Source organism: Pteropus medius, unplaced genomic scaffold (assembly GCF_902729225.1).
Source record: "Pteropus medius unplaced genomic scaffold, Ma_sr-lr_union100, whole genome shotgun sequence".
In the NCBI taxonomy this organism is placed as follows: Eukaryota; Metazoa; Chordata; class Mammalia; order Chiroptera; family Pteropodidae; genus Pteropus; species Pteropus medius.
In genome coordinates, this window is record NW_024349803.1 from 21,616,524 (window position 1) to 21,632,356 (window position 15,833).

At 36.8% G+C, this 15,833-nt stretch overlaps 1 protein-coding gene across 1 annotated transcript in view; it reads left to right on the forward strand.

Moving 5' to 3' along the window:
• The window catches only part of DOCK3 (dedicator of cytokinesis 3), a 313,424-nt gene that overhangs the window by 100,755 nt on the left and 196,836 nt on the right, over positions 1-15,833 (forward strand). Inside the window, exon 5 of the mRNA XM_039837883.1 lies at positions 1,253-1,349. Coding sequence (XP_039693817.1) covers positions 1,253-1,349 — 97 coding nt within the window. The remainder of the gene's footprint in view (positions 1-1,252; positions 1,350-15,833) is intronic.

Here is a 15,833-nt window from a genome sequence, read left to right on the forward strand (position 1 = left end):
TACTTAATGATAATATTGTGAAATACATTTTCCTTTGCTATTTCTGAGTGGATCATGTTCTCTTTGGCTAACAAATCAGAATATGGGTTCCAGTCATATCAATCAGTATATAAAATATTTAGTCCCAGAAAATATTTCATTGTCCTTCAAAACTTGCATAGACATTGTAAAAACATTATCAACTCATGCCCCACCTTTCAATAACTTCTCATTGATTTTACTTATGTCGAGATCTAGAATCTCCAGTATCATTTGAAAAGGCCCTGTGAGAGCTTGCCTCAGCCATACTGGCCTTCATTAACTTCTTCAGTATGTTAAATTCTTTTTCTCCTCAACGACTTCTCGTCTCCTATTTCCTCTGCTGGTGACACTACACCTGATGCCCTCTCTCCCTATATACTTTTCCTGTCTCGACCCTTCTGCATCTTTTGTGCCTCACCACTTCTTCAGAGAAGAGTTTGCTGATCCTCTCTTCTTAAATCATGTTTCCACCTAAAATCTCTGATTGTGCATTTTAATTTCCTTGTTAGATTCATGACTGTTCATATATGTTGTGATTATTTATCTGTCCGATTCCCTATCCAGAACAAGAGCTCTCTGGAAATAGGGACCCTGTCCAGTTTTGTTCACTGATCAATCCTTGGCAATTAGCACAGAGACTGGTAACATAGTGCTACTTACGAGGTAAGATGAGAGAAACTCAGTACATTTCTGTTTCCAGGATCAGAAATCCTCTAGCAGACCCAGAATTCCTTGACTAACACTAGTTTTTAAGAAAATTCAACACCAATGTAAAAGAGAGCTTATGAAACTATTCAAAATCCAGTATGTGGGTTCCCCCTCAACCTATTCCCATTAGATCTTTTATGCCAAGAGCTAATTTGTATTACTGGTATATGTTAAAGGACACAGATAATTTAAAAAATTAAGCAAGTCTTGAACAGCGCTTTCACCTTTCCTTAAAGAAAAAAGGCTTAAAACAGTGTTTTAAAAATATCTGTCTTAAAGCCAGTGTATATTTCTAAAAGTGAAATTGAGGAGATATATATATAGCAAAACCCAAATGTTTTTCTATTAATTCAGTACTGTTACACTATTGCATTTTATTACTGTAAAGGGTCTTTAATCAATTAGCTATACCTCTCTTTATATTTGCATGGATTTGAAATTTGAATTATACATGTTGGAAAGGGCAGTAGATAGTATTCTGGTACTTTATCAGAGATAATGTGGTTGTTTGTTGTGGTTCTAGGCAGTATGAAACTGTGGTTCCACTAGAAGATTCTATTGTGACGGAGGTTACAGCAACTCTACAAGAATGGGCCAGTCTGTGGAAACAACTCTATGTGGTAAGTAGTTGATAACTAGTTTATTAGATCATTAAAATTTCATTGTACCAAGTGAAAAAATTACCTATGCCAATTGCAAATTTTTACATTTCTGAATATTTGCAGTTTTTAAAAGGTGTGTTCCTAATATTAACTGAAACATAGTAGACTGAGTTTTGTCCAGCCTGAAGAGAATACCTTATTCATATGCCTGCAGTGCCTCCACTTATCTCAGTAAAATGTAAGGTCCATAACACCAGAGATTTTAGCTGTCTTACTCATCGCTGTACCCCCAGAAGCTTTCATGAAACAGGTGTTTACTGAATGAATGGACAAATTTGAGAGTTACATTGTGAACCTAATGGTAGGTAAAAGCCAAGAAGTTGTACCAACAGTTTCTTATAGCTCCTGAGCTTCAAGGATATGTCATACATGACACTTTCTCCTAGGCCAACGGTTAATAAAAAGATTAATAAAAACCCATTTTATATCATTTGGAAATTTAGAGGGTAGAGGGTAATAGGACACACAAAATCTAGACTAAAAACAAGTGACAGGGTTTGGGTTCCAAGCAAGATGGAGTAAACATTCGGTTTTCTCCCTACTAATCACAACAAAACCCCTAGACAAAACCTATAAATCACCTACCAGAAAACTATGAAAATTAGGGAAAAGAAGGTGAACCGGCTAGGGACCTTGGGATTCAAGGATTGAGTGAATTCCCTGACTGTTGTTTTTTTCTTGCTTCCCATATATCCTGGCCTAGGTTCTAGAGAAGCTTACAACCTGGAAATGCTAACGAGTGCAGACAAAACATAGCACCAAGAAAAGCCTATTCTCTTTAACCAAAGGATGGCCCTTTTAACCTATCCTGCCTGCTTTCTAGGAGAATGTCACAATAAAAGCCGCATGCTCCCTTTCCACCCCAACAGGCACTACAGAGCAGAATCCACAGCCAGAGCTCTGTCTTACACACACACCCTTCCCCGCAGACCTGCCGTCACAAGATTTGCCTCTCCAATGGAGCCTGTGGGTTGAACTCTGACATCTTCCCCTCCCCTCCAGTAATGAAGCAATACCCCTCCTCAGCAGAGCCTGTAGGGAGGACTCTGACTTCTGCTCCACCAGCAATTACGTGGCGGCACCTCTCTCCAGCAGAGCCTATGGGTGGGACGCTGGCTTTCACGACTATCCAGCATTAACAAAGTGGTGCCCTTAGCTTGCAGATTTCTGTGGGCAAAACTTTTGACTTCCTCCTCTGCACTAAGGAAGAAGTGTCCTTTCCTTACAGCAAAGGAGCCCGTGGTTAGAACTCTTGATTTCCACTCCCCCTGAAGTAATAAGATGACATCCTCCCCATCTGAGCCTGTGGACAGGATCTGACTTTCCCTCCCTGTGCCTCCCATCATTAATGAGGCAGGGCCCCTCTCTAGTACATCCTATGGACAGAACTCTGTTTCCATCCTTGCCCTGCTGCAATGAGGCAGGGCTTCTCCCCACCGAAGTACATGCTGAAGATAAGGTGGAGTGGAGTTCTGTCATCTAGTAACAGACAAATGGGGAAAACCAGAAGAGCACTGGAGAGACTTTATAAACTAGATTGACATTTTAATCACAGCCCGCAAAAGTGAGCCTGGGATCGCATTCTGAATCTAAACAGGTTGACCACCTGCTAAAATAGAATCTTTAAATAGGAATCAGAGTGTCATAGTGTAATATTTAAAATGTCCAGCATTCAGCCCAGAATTACTTGTCATATGAAAAATCAGGACAATCTCAACTCTAATGAGAAAAGATAGTCAATAGATGCTAACTTTGAAACGACGTAGATGTTGGAATCATCAGCAAAGATTTTAAAGTGGTTTTTGCAAAATTGCTCCAGTGAGCTATTTCAAATACTCTTGAAACAAATGGAAACAAAACTGCAGCGAAGTAGTAGAGAATACAAAGAATCGAATGAAAATTTTAGAATTGAAAAATGCAGTAACCAAAATTTAAAATGTACTGTATAGGCTTAATATCAGAATGGAAAGGACAGAGGAAAGAACTAGTAAACTTGAAGATGGATCAATAAAAATTATCCAATCTGAATAATAGAAAGAAAGTAAGTTGAAAAAGTGAACATAGCCTCAGAGACCTGTGGGACAGTCACAAAAGATCTAACATTCGAGGCATCATTGTATTAAAAAGACAGAATATGTAGGTACAAATTTTTTGAAAAAATAATGGCTTAAATCTCCTCAAATTTGGCAAAAGACATAATCCTACAGATTCAAGAAGGTGAGTGAACTCCAAGCAGGATAAACCTAAAGAATCCATACTCAGAAACATTATCGTTAAACTGAAAATTAAAGCCAAAGAAAATCTTGAAAGGGAAACTGAGTACTATTAGGGAAATGGCAGTTTGAATGACAGCAGATTTCTTATCAGAGACTATGGAAGACAGAAGGAAGTGGCCCAACATTTTTCAACTACCGAAAGATAAAAAGATTTATGTTACTTCAGATTTGTGTATCCAGGAAAAATATACTTCAGGAATGAAGGAAAAATAAACACATTTTCAGACAAAAGAAAGCTAAGGAATATCGTTGCCAGTAGATTGGTTCTTAAATAGTGACTATAAAGGAAGTTCGTCAGACACAATTTGATGGGTCACTTAGAAAATTAGGAATGAAGAAAGCAGTGGAAGGGATAAATAAATTCTTTTTAGTTTTTAAAATTGTGTTGAATGATACAAAGCAAAAATTATAATATTGATACGGTTCTCAATGTATATAGAGGTTATATTTTGAAAACTGAAATAAGGAAAGGGCCATAGATTGTGATTAAATATCTGCGTTTCACTTCCAAGTGGTAAAATGTTGATACTAGTAGACTGTAAGTATATGTGTATATTGTAATCTATAGAGCAATCATTAAAAATATTACACAAAGCAATATAATAATAACTCTAAATAAATCAAAATGGAATACTAAAAGTGTTCAGGTAGCCTATAGAACTATAAAAAAGGCAACTGGGTTTTTTTAGACTTAAATCCTAACATGCACAGAATTGATAAAAAAGACTTAACTATATGCTGTCTGTAATAAACTCACTTCATATGTAATGACACAAGGATGTTAAAAGATAGAAAAATATATACCATGCAAACACTGATCAAAAGAAAGCTGGAATGGCTATATTAAAAATATTATTAATTATGAATTATTTAAATAAATATAAATAAAATTAAGCATGTTATACTACTATAAGAAAAAAAATTATGTCAGAATAAGAAAACTACCAGGGACAAAGGAACATTACAAAGTGATAAAAAGGTCAATTCACCAAGAAGACATAGCAGTCTTATGTATGCACCAAAAACAGAGCTGCAAAATAAATGAAGTAAAACCTGAAAGGACTGAATGGAAGAATGAGAGAAATCAACTATTACACTTCGGGTTTATAACCCATTCTCTCAGTAATTGATATAACCGCTAGCCAAAAGTCATCAAGGATAGAGAACTGAACAACCCCATCAATCACCAGGATTTAACTGAAATATTTAGAGCACTCCACCTAATAATATCAGAATACAGATTGTTTTCAAGCATACGCAGAACATTCCCCAAGATGGACAATATCTTAGGTTGTAAAAAACTCTTAACAAATTTGTAATAATTTATGTCAGAGGACATTCTGATCATAAGGGAAACAAACTAGAAATCAGTAACATAGACAACAGGAAAATATTGAAGCACTTAGAAATTAAACAGCACGCTGAATAATCCATGGATCAAAGAGTAAGTCTCAAGAGAAATAAAAATATTTTGAAATGAATGTAAATGAAAATATAACATTAAAATTTGTGGGATGTAGCTAAAGCTGTGTTGAGAGGGACATTTATAGCATTAAGTGTGTATAATAGGAAAACATCAGGATGTGAAATAAAAATTTCAGCTTTTGTTTCAAGAATCTAAAAGAAAAAGATGAGCAAGCATAATGAAAAAAGAGCAGAACTTAATTAGAAAATCAATAGAGAAAAATCAATCGAACGAAAAGCCATTTTTTGAAAATACTAATAAAATTGATAAACCTCTGGCAAGACTGACAGAGAAAGTAGTATAGTACGTCCTCACTTAATGACGTTGATAGGTTCTGCAGCTGTAAGAGGAAAGATATATTTATGATGGAACCAATTTTACCTTAGAGTAATTGATATAAAGAATTAAATTCCTATGGCATCTCAGCAATGTTATAATGAAACGATGTTGAACAAAACATTATTCGAAGTCTTACTGTAATTACCAATATATTAGGAATAAAGAGATATCATTGTAGATACCACAGACATCAATTTGATAATAAGGGAATACTATAAACAACTTTATACACATAAATGACAATTTAGATGAATAGAACAAATCCTTGAAAACCACAAATTGCCAAAACTCACCTAAGACAAAACAGATAATCTGAATATTCTATAGCTAGTAAAGTAATTAAATTTATAATGAAAATCTTTCCAAAAGGAAATCACTTGCAACATAAAACACAAATATGGATGGAAATTATAAGAGAATTGTTAGAAAATACGGGAGACACGTCGGGGAGCCAGTTTCTGTTTAGTAGGAAACAAAAGTGAAATAGATTGCTAGAAATAATAGAAAAAAGAATTCCTGTGCTATAAAACTTCACATTGAAGGAGTCCACTGAGTGTCAGACAAAATAACTTAACTAGCTAAGTATCCATCTATCTGTCTCTCTACACATAACATACACACATATGCAGTATGTACATATATGTACACATAAATGTACAGGTCTTAAATATGGATGTAAAGAGAATTGCATTGTATATTTTTTATGAGACTTTTTCTTTTTCACTTTTGTACTCCTAAGTTGTCAGAATATTTCCAAGCCTTGTTATTTTTAAAATCTTAAATGTGAATTTTGTTTTTTAATCACTAATAATTTTAAACTGAACAGTCATATGTCATCATATGGATGTATATTAATTTTTACTGTAGTAGACATATACTCTTAACTTTTAATTACTCTTAAAAGCCCTTAGCAAACATCTTCGTATACTAGTTTTCAATTTTATCTCCAATTGTCCTTTTAAGTAATTTGTTGAGGAATTTTTTTTCAACAATATTTTTCTATTTATAGTCTTGCTAATATAGCAGATGAATCTTATTTTTTCCCCACAACCTCACTAATATTAAATATTAATATTTTGTTTTCTGTTTAATAGATGAAAGATCTGGTGATTTTTAACAGGGATATCAGAGAGATCTTTACTTAGTTCTGATTGTACAGCTTTATCATAGTCATGGGCTTTGATACTGGTATACATTGTTATACTCATTTAAAATGACAGCTTTATCTATAGCAGTTCAACAAGTATTTATTAAGCACCTACTGTGATGTGCCAGGCATTGTGCTGGGTCTTTAGAACATATAGAAATGATTAAAAGAGGCTATTGATAAACACTCATAGACACACAAAGTTTAGTGCTTACGAGCGGGGAGTGGCGTAGATGAGGGTAAAGGGGGTCAAATATATGCTGACAGAAGGAGATCCGACTTTGGGTGGTAAACATACAATGCAATCTACCGATGATGTATTATTGAATTATATGCTTGAAACCTGTATAATTTTATTAACCAATGTCACCCCAATAAATTTGTAAAGGTTATTGAATTCAGAGACCTCTGTCATACCAAAGGTCAGCAGTTTTTCCAAGTATGAATAATTTTCAGAGCCACTGAAACAGAATATTCTAAATTCATTTTAAAACACCAGGATTGTATTGTTCCCATAACATAGCCGCATGGCCCTTCTTCAGTATTTTTATTTTTATTTTTGCTAAGATTTTTCTAATAACTTTTTTTGTCCTGCGCCATTGTAGCATGTTTTTGTTCCCTGTGCAGTCCATCTTGTGCTTACCTTTATTAAATATCTATCTACTCTACATGTTGTCACTCCCCAGTCCCCAGATGTTTGGAGTCTGAACTCTTGAATTACTGCTTCCCAGTGACATACTTACCTTGAGTAGTGTTGTCTCTGTTGTGTTCACCCAGTATTTATTGAGAACCTACCATGTGCCCAGACCCTCCTTGTTAGGACTGGGGAATAAAATGATAAAGGGCCTACAATCTTTACTCTAGAGGATTTAAAAAGTAGTGGAAGAGATAGATGGATAAACTGATAAAGAAAAAAACTATGCAAGTTGAAAACTATGTCCACACAACAACCTGCACAGGGATGCTTATAGCAGCTTTATTCATAATTGTCACAACTTGGAAACAACCAATATGTTCTTCAATCGGTGAAGGATTAATGAACTCTGGTACATCTAGACATTGGAATATTATTCTGTGCTAAAAAGAAATGAGCTATTGAGCCATGAAAAAAACATGAAAAACTTTAAGTGCATAAATGGAAGAAGCCAACCTGAAAAGGCTATATATACTGAGTGATTTTAACTATACGACAACCTGGAAAAGGCAAAACTATAGAGACAGTAAAGAGATCAGTGGTTGTCAGGGGTAGTGGGGGTGGGAGGGATTAACAGGCAGAGCACAGGATTTTAGAGCAGGGAAACCACTCTGTGATACTGTAATAATGGTGATTACGTGGCATTACACATAAGTTCAGACCCATAGAATGTACAACATCAAGAGTGAACCCTGATGTAAACTATCGATTTAGATGATGATAATATGTAAATGCAGGTCCATCAGTTGTAACATATACCGCTCTGGTGAGGGATTCGATAATGGAGGAGTCTATGCATCTCTGGGGGTAGGGAGTGCATGGGAAATCTCTGCACCTTCCTCTTAATTTTGCTGTGAACCTAAAACTGTTATTTAAAAAATCTTTATTAAAAATTATGTAAGTATGGAATTATAATTAAAATAAAACCCAAATATGTGATGTTTATTCATTTCTCCTTATAAACTCTTTTAATCATGTTTGTCTGAGTTTGTCTGTGATATATATCTGTAGGAATGACAAATTCCATATGCAGTTGTGAAGATGAGTTTGGCTACTATTAATGCCATGTCTAATATGCAACTGTGACAGATTCACACATATACCTCACTCTCTCCCTACCGAGTTACACAATGACCTGATTTTAGTACAGTCTATGTTAGGCTGGCTCCCATTCTTACTAAAATATCTTGAGATTTTACACTAAACCTATTACAGCTTCTATTGCCTTTTTGAATGTTTCAAATAATCATTATTTTGGATTTTCTTTCTTGACATTGTACTAAATCTATTCTTTTTTAAATTAAATTTATTGGGGTGACATTGTTTAATAAAATTACATAGGTGTTAAGTGTACAGTTCAGTGTACATCATACGTATATTGCACTGTGTTCACCACCCAAAGTTAAATTCCATCTGTCAGCATATATCTGACCCCCTTTACTCTCATCTGCCTCCCCTGCCCTTTCCCTCTGGTAACCGCTAAACTGTTGTGTGTCCATGAGTTTTCATCTGGTTCATTTGTTGCTTTCAGTTTCTTATCCCACATATAAGTGAAATCATATAGTTGTCAACTTTTTCTGACTGACTTCGCTTAGCATGATGATCTCGAGATCCATCTGTGTTGTCGCAAATAATAGTATTTCATCTTTTCTGTTCTTTATGTCTTACATCTCGCATGTTTTATATTTTAAAAGTGACATTAAAATATTAGAGGGGCAGGTGAAATTACATTTATGTAGAACTTTGTATGTCATCAGTCTAAGCTCAGGCCGATATTGTACAAGAAAGGGTGTTACAAAAGGATTCTAAAGTTGTTCAGGCACAGTGCTTTGCTTTGTGGGAAAAGTGTCGTTTATAGTAGCGGCACACTGCTGCAATCATAAGTTGCTGGAGCCTGGAAACTCATTGCCTAGCAACCACATACTAACTCTGTCCATTCTCTAGGCAACATTCTCCAAGCTCCAGTCTATTCTGTATGTCCCGGTGTTTCATCTTTTTCAGTCATTTAATGTTTTAACAGAGAGTGCTTCTTATCTTTGTGATTACCTCATATAAGGATCACATGATAAGGGATGTGTGCATCCTTAATTATTTTGATTCTTTACAGCCTCTTTAACGCAATATTGATTTTTATGCTGTTGAATACACATATATTGAATCTAACAAGTATTTCTTTTTATATTGATTAATATTTAGAAATTTATTCATAAAAATAAAGAACATATCCTAGAAATGTATCACCCTTGATCTTTTCTATTTAAGTTTAATAATAAAGGTAGTTGGTAGCTATATTTTAAAATTACCATATATTATCTGATCTAATTTAATCATTACAACAGTTTGTGAGACTTATTGTATTTTATGGAGGAGGATACTGAGGCACAAAAAGGTTAGACAACCTGTTCAAGGTCATCTTTGATCGCTAATACTTTATGGTTTACAAGAGTGACTTAAATTTTTTTTTGCATGCAATTCATAGTAAGAAATACATTTTACATTGCAGCCCAGTCCATATATATAAATGTATATGTGTATGTATAAATGTATATATATATGCAGACATATCCATAGATATACTGAAATAAGTATTGTGTGATAAAACAGTACTCCATATAATGCACTCTATTATGTCTTGGCATTTTAAAATAGTTGCTGATTCCAACCCTCTAAATAGATTCTATGACTTCCTAATGGAATACAATCCATAGTTTAAAGAGTACCGATTTGCAAAGTGCTGTTAATTACATTAATTAGGGTAATTTTTAAAAGTAATTTCAGTTATTATTTTAAGTAATGAAAGGTTATTACACAGGAACCCAGTAAAATCTAAAATTCTCAGGTCTCAAAAAGGTTGAGACTTTGGGGTAGGTTCTGGATCCCAAGTAGTTCTAGGAACTTAAGTGGCTTTAAATGTTGGAGTCTTCAGGTTCAGCCCTATACCCCTTTTCTTCTCATCCTCTTCCTAAGTCATACCCACAGCTTCAGTGTCTGTTTTTTTGTCAGTGTCTACCAGATACGTATCTGGCCTTGACTTCTTCCCTGACATTCAGACTCATATACAACCGCCTACTTGCCACCTCTAAGATAATAAGATAGATGTTTTATAATCTGTCTGATAATTCCAGTAACTCAAGTCTTTGAAGTCTGTTTCTGATGTTTGGTGTTCTACTGGTACCTCAGATGCTTGGGTATCTGGATATATTGCTCATTATTTGAAATTTTTTTTTTTGTGGAAATGTTTCGAGGCCTAGGATAAAAGAGCCTTCCTCCAGAGCAGGGCACCCCAACCTGCTGGTCTGTGGCCTGTTAGGAACCGGGCCACACAGCAGGAGGTGAGCAGCAGGTCAGAGAGCGAAGCTTCATCTGTATTCGCAGCTGCTCCCCAGCGCTGGCATCACCACCTCAACTCCACCTCAGATCATCAGGCATTAGATTCTCATAGGAGCATTGGTCTCTGGTGCCAAAAAGGTTGGGGACCGCTGCTCTAGTGAGAATTTTCCTTTACTTTGCCACATATAGGGGTGATGGTCTGAAACTACTTTCAACAAAACTGAAATTGAGGTTTCCTAGACCACACTAGTGATGCACATTGAGCATCAAATTCACAAAAAAGTACTGCAGTAGTAGTTACAACCTTTAGAGAAAAGGCTTCCTACTCCCTCCCTCTTTGGCGGTAGACCATCTCCTCAGTCTTGTGGGGCTAATGTGATTTACTTCTAGTTGCCCTATATCCAGAGTGTAGCCCTTGGAGGTCCTAGTTCAATGTGGGAGTACTTCATATTAGACTTTTCACTTGGGAGAGCGCTCCTGTCTGTCCCCGTAGCCCACCCAAAGAGGCTGTCGGAGCTGTAGTTTTGCCTTAGGAAAAAAGCACTGTAGGTTGCTTAGTTTCTTTCTCTGGGTTTTTTGCTTGCTTTCAAAATTTGGCTTAATAATTTCTTACCATATTGTTGGCTCTTTGATATTTTAAAGAAACTGGGTTTTTGAAATATAGTATGCAGTAATTTTAGATATTTTCAGCAAGAATATTTAAATAACTCAGCCTGAAATAACTGGAAATGAAAATTTTCCTACTTATCTCTCTTAGATTGTCTCAAGGCGCCTCGAGCCTGGCACTTTCTAAGCAAGACTCCCAGCCTCCTCTGTTCTTCCGGCTTGGTCTTTCCATCTTATTTGTGCACATGAGAAGTCCATATGAACTCATCATCTCATTCTCTGTATTTTTTACTACTAAATGTTTTTTTCATCTCTTCGCCTCTGTTGCTTCCATCCTAATCCATTGTGTCTCACCAGTACAACTGCAGTAGAACCTATACTTCCATTTTTAGGCTTCTATATTCTGTTCTTCACACTATAGCCAAAATTGCTTTTTTTTTTTCAAAATAGCTTTTTAAACATTGAATTTGATCATGCCATTGTGCGACCTAAACTCCTTTAATGGCTTCCCATAACTTAGAATAAACAACCAAATCCTTATCATTGTTGACCGGGCCTTTCAGGATCTAACCTGTGCTGCCCCAGCCACGGAGTCTTGGTGATAGGTCTGTATAATACATGACTAGAACTGGCTATTGGTACCACGTTATGAAGTTGCTTTGTATTTCTTAAGGCTGTGGGGAGCCACAAAATTTTTTAATCAGTGAAAGGCTATAATTATATCTTCTTTTGTAGCGTTAACGATAGAGTGGCGTGGAGTGGCAAGGCTGGGGGACCTGAGAAGAAGAGAAATAGTGCGAGCCTGAGCCAGGGGAGTGGCAGAGGGTGCAGAGGGTGCACACAAGAAAAGTTTGAGAAATAGAATTAGTGAGATGCAGCAACTTCCTCTATGTGGTTGTGAAGGGAAAAGGAAAATCAAAAAAATTTCAATAAAATATTTTACATGTGAATTTATTAAGCAGTTATTATGTATTAGAAAATGTTATACGCACTTTAGTATATTCTCTCTTATTCCTCACAATCACCCTGTGAGATAGGTATTTTTAATAACCTTAGTTTTTCAGTAAAGGAAACTCCGAAGGGGAGAAATTCAATACTTTGCCCATGTCACACAGCTATTGAGTGATTGAGGTAAGATTTCAAACCTGCTCTAGCCCTCGCCTGAGAAGTCCAGTGGACAGTAGTCGCTTTAGCTAAGCTTTAAAACATAAGGGAGCCGACTGAGGAACAAGTGTGTATATGTTTGAAGATGAGGAATAAAGTGGGGAAGTGGAAGATGAGTTTATTTTTGGACATCCAGAGATGTCCATAAACAGTTGGAAATGTGGGTGTGTATTTCCAGAGGGAGAATGGAATTGGAGAACCAGGTTATGCAGTCGTCAGTCAGTGATGGTTAGAGCCATGGAAGGGCCCACAGTCACCCACAGAGAAAGTGTGGCCTCCTAGGCCTGGTGTGAGGGCTCAGATAACATGTGGAAGGAGCACTTAGTCCAGTGTCTGGCGCACTCTAAGAGATCAGTGAATGTTACCTGTTACTGTGCAGCATAAAAAGGAGGATGAGAACACAACAAAAAATTGACATTTTATCAAACATACATATATCATGATTTTCTTAAATTGAATTATGATAGTGTCTTAGTTATGTTGTAAAAAATCAGGCATTCCATAGGAGATAAATAACTATATTCCTGAAACAGCAAAAAGGGTTTGGATTGTCTTTAGCATTTTTAATATAGCATTCTCTGTTGATGTGCACAACTGTGATTGTCACTTTAAAAAAATATTTTCAGTAGGAGAAATGTGTTCCTTCACGTGATTAAATTCATTTGGAAAAGTCATCTGACTTAAGTGACTTCTGACTTGTGAAATAAAGAACCTAAGTTATCACGGTCTGGCAGAGGAGTGACTGCTATTAGTGTTTGTCTCTTTAAACAGATTCAGGTATGGAATTTTTCTAGCAGTTTAATCAGTGCCACTTACAAAGCTTACTTAATATTTAATGAAGAGGCACAGGCCTCACCAGTAAGGCTCTGAAATGTCACTGGCGCACCGGGTGCTGTTCATCATTTCCATAGCTTCGTTCGGTTTACTGTGCGCTGCAAAGGCAGAGGCCAAGTTACTCAGGAGCTGGGGCCTGGAATCTGGTTGGGGGCGTGGAGGGCGTGATCGTTAGGACTCTGTGAAGCAAAGAGGGTGACTGGGCCTCTGGCTGCAAAGCGACTGTTAGGTCTGTGGCAAGAACGGATTTGTGATCAGCTGTTATTTATAGAGTCTCCTCCCTTGATGTCTGTGTTTTGCAGTTGCGGGGAAGGGATAGGATGGAGGATGGGGAATGCACTTAAGTATAAAACATGGTCCCAGACTTCCAAGTAGTCGTGCACTCGGAGGAAGGACAGGTTACACAGGAGAAGTGACACAAGAGCAATAAAGTTACCTGCTCCCTAAAGAGTCGTAAAGGCAGACTGCCTTTGTAATGAAATTCTTGCATAAGCACCTTGCCGTTGGAGGGTAGAATACCATCAACAGCTGTTCGTTAGCACTGCTTTTAGTTCTGGCCAAAATTTTTCCAGGAACTTTAAAATCATTCTGCTATACAATCCTTCTTTAAACATGGAGCTGTGTTTGTTTAAAGAAAAAAAAAAAAGGACCGCTATAATGCAAAATAAAAAGCTAAATCACACTCGCATTTCTAAACTGCGACAATAACAAAATGGGGAAACATGAAGCAAGCTGACAGTGTGGGCATCAACATTTGTGAGTCTGTGTACGAACGTGAGCGTGGCAAAACTGGCTGAAGGTCCCTGGGCAACGCAGACGCCAGCCAGAGTCCACCTCTTCCAGGCCACATTGCCAGTTAGCTGCCTGAGATATAAGGGGTGAGCTCCTGGTCTACTGGATAACCAGCCCAGTATCTCCTGGAGTCCACTCACTCTCAGAGAATAAAAGGCAAAATGGTACCATCACCAAAGGCCAGAAAACACAGGGCTCTCTTGAGGATGGAAGAAAGCAGAAATTTTACCTCCAAGTGAAGGAGGTACTAAAAGCCGTGCTAAAACCCTTTTTTAACTATTCATACTTGGGATGACTACTCTTGTGTAGTCGGCAATGTTTAAATTAAATTTCAGGCTTGATATCTTCACACACCCACTTCTCAGTCCTGACTTATATACAACTGCCTTCCGTGAGCTATATGTGCGAAATTTTGGTTGCCCTTCACATTTTTGGTAACTTTAGCAATAGTATTAAAATAAATTCCTTATAAAGATATGTATATTGACATCAATACCCAAAACTAACTACTGCTGTTAATGGACACTGCATATGGTCTCAACAGCCTGCACACTGTCTTGCAAACAGGAGGCTCAGCAGTACTTAACAGAATAAAGGGCTAACTGCTGCACCAAGTTGGTTCTGACAAGGCAATGCCTGACAGTGAGACTCTGCCCAGTTTCTCTAGGTCAGAACACTTCCTTCCTATTATGCTCCTACCTTCTCGCAATCTTTCTATCTTTTAAATGTTCTCTACTTTCTCTCCCTGACCATCCTTCCTGAATTGGCCTCATTCATATCCAACTTTCAAGACCTGCAGCATTCACTGCCTTTACGACTCATTAGGGAGCAGGTAATTTTTTTTTATTGCTTTTTAATCACTTCTGTGTAACCTTTCCTTTCTCAAAGTGAGAGACTACTTGGAAGTCTGGGGCTATATATTATACTTAAGTATAAACATATAAACATATGGAAACATGTTCAACTATACATAAAAATAAATACAAATTAAGAGGAGACAGGATGTTTATTTACCAGATTGATAAAACTAAAACGAGTGATAATACCTAGTGTTTGATCTTGATGTAGCTGTAACCATTTTGGAGTGCAATTTGGCAATCTCTATCAATCTGTTAAATGTGCCTACCCTTCTACAAAGCGGTTCCACTTTTAAGACTTTATGGCATAGATGTGCCAATCCTAGGTCACTAAGATATCAGTATAAGAGTGTGTACCATCGTTGGTAATTGTAGAGGACAGGAACAACCAAAAAGTCTTCATTACATTGTATTATTTGATAAAGTTAAAAAGAAAAAAATCTTAATGCCCTCTAAGAAACTTTTTCTTCCAGTCCCTTTAAAATGATCTGTAATTTTTCTTCTTTATTCTCTACATATATAACCTTTTAATTAGCCCCATTATTTCTATCATCAAATATAGCTTGAGTCCCTCAATTCCTCTCCATCTCTTCTTACTGATTTGATTCTTAGGGGAAAAACTATATAAGACTGGCCTAGATAAAGAGAAGAAAGAAGGAAACGGGATGTGCGTGGCATTTTTATTTTCTTTTCCCTTTGTTCTTCTCTCTGCACAACAGGAACCATGACCTCTTTAAAACGCATGTGGGATCATAATGTCCCTTCAGTGGTCAGCCTTTCATTGGTTCCTGTTGCATTTAGAACAAATGCCATCCCGACCATGATCCTTGCCTGCATCTCTGTTCTGCTAGCCCATTTGCCAAGGCACTGAGCTGTTTCTACCTGGACTCTTTGCTCTTGCTGATGCTTCTACCAGAAATGTTCAGCCCCTGGCTCTT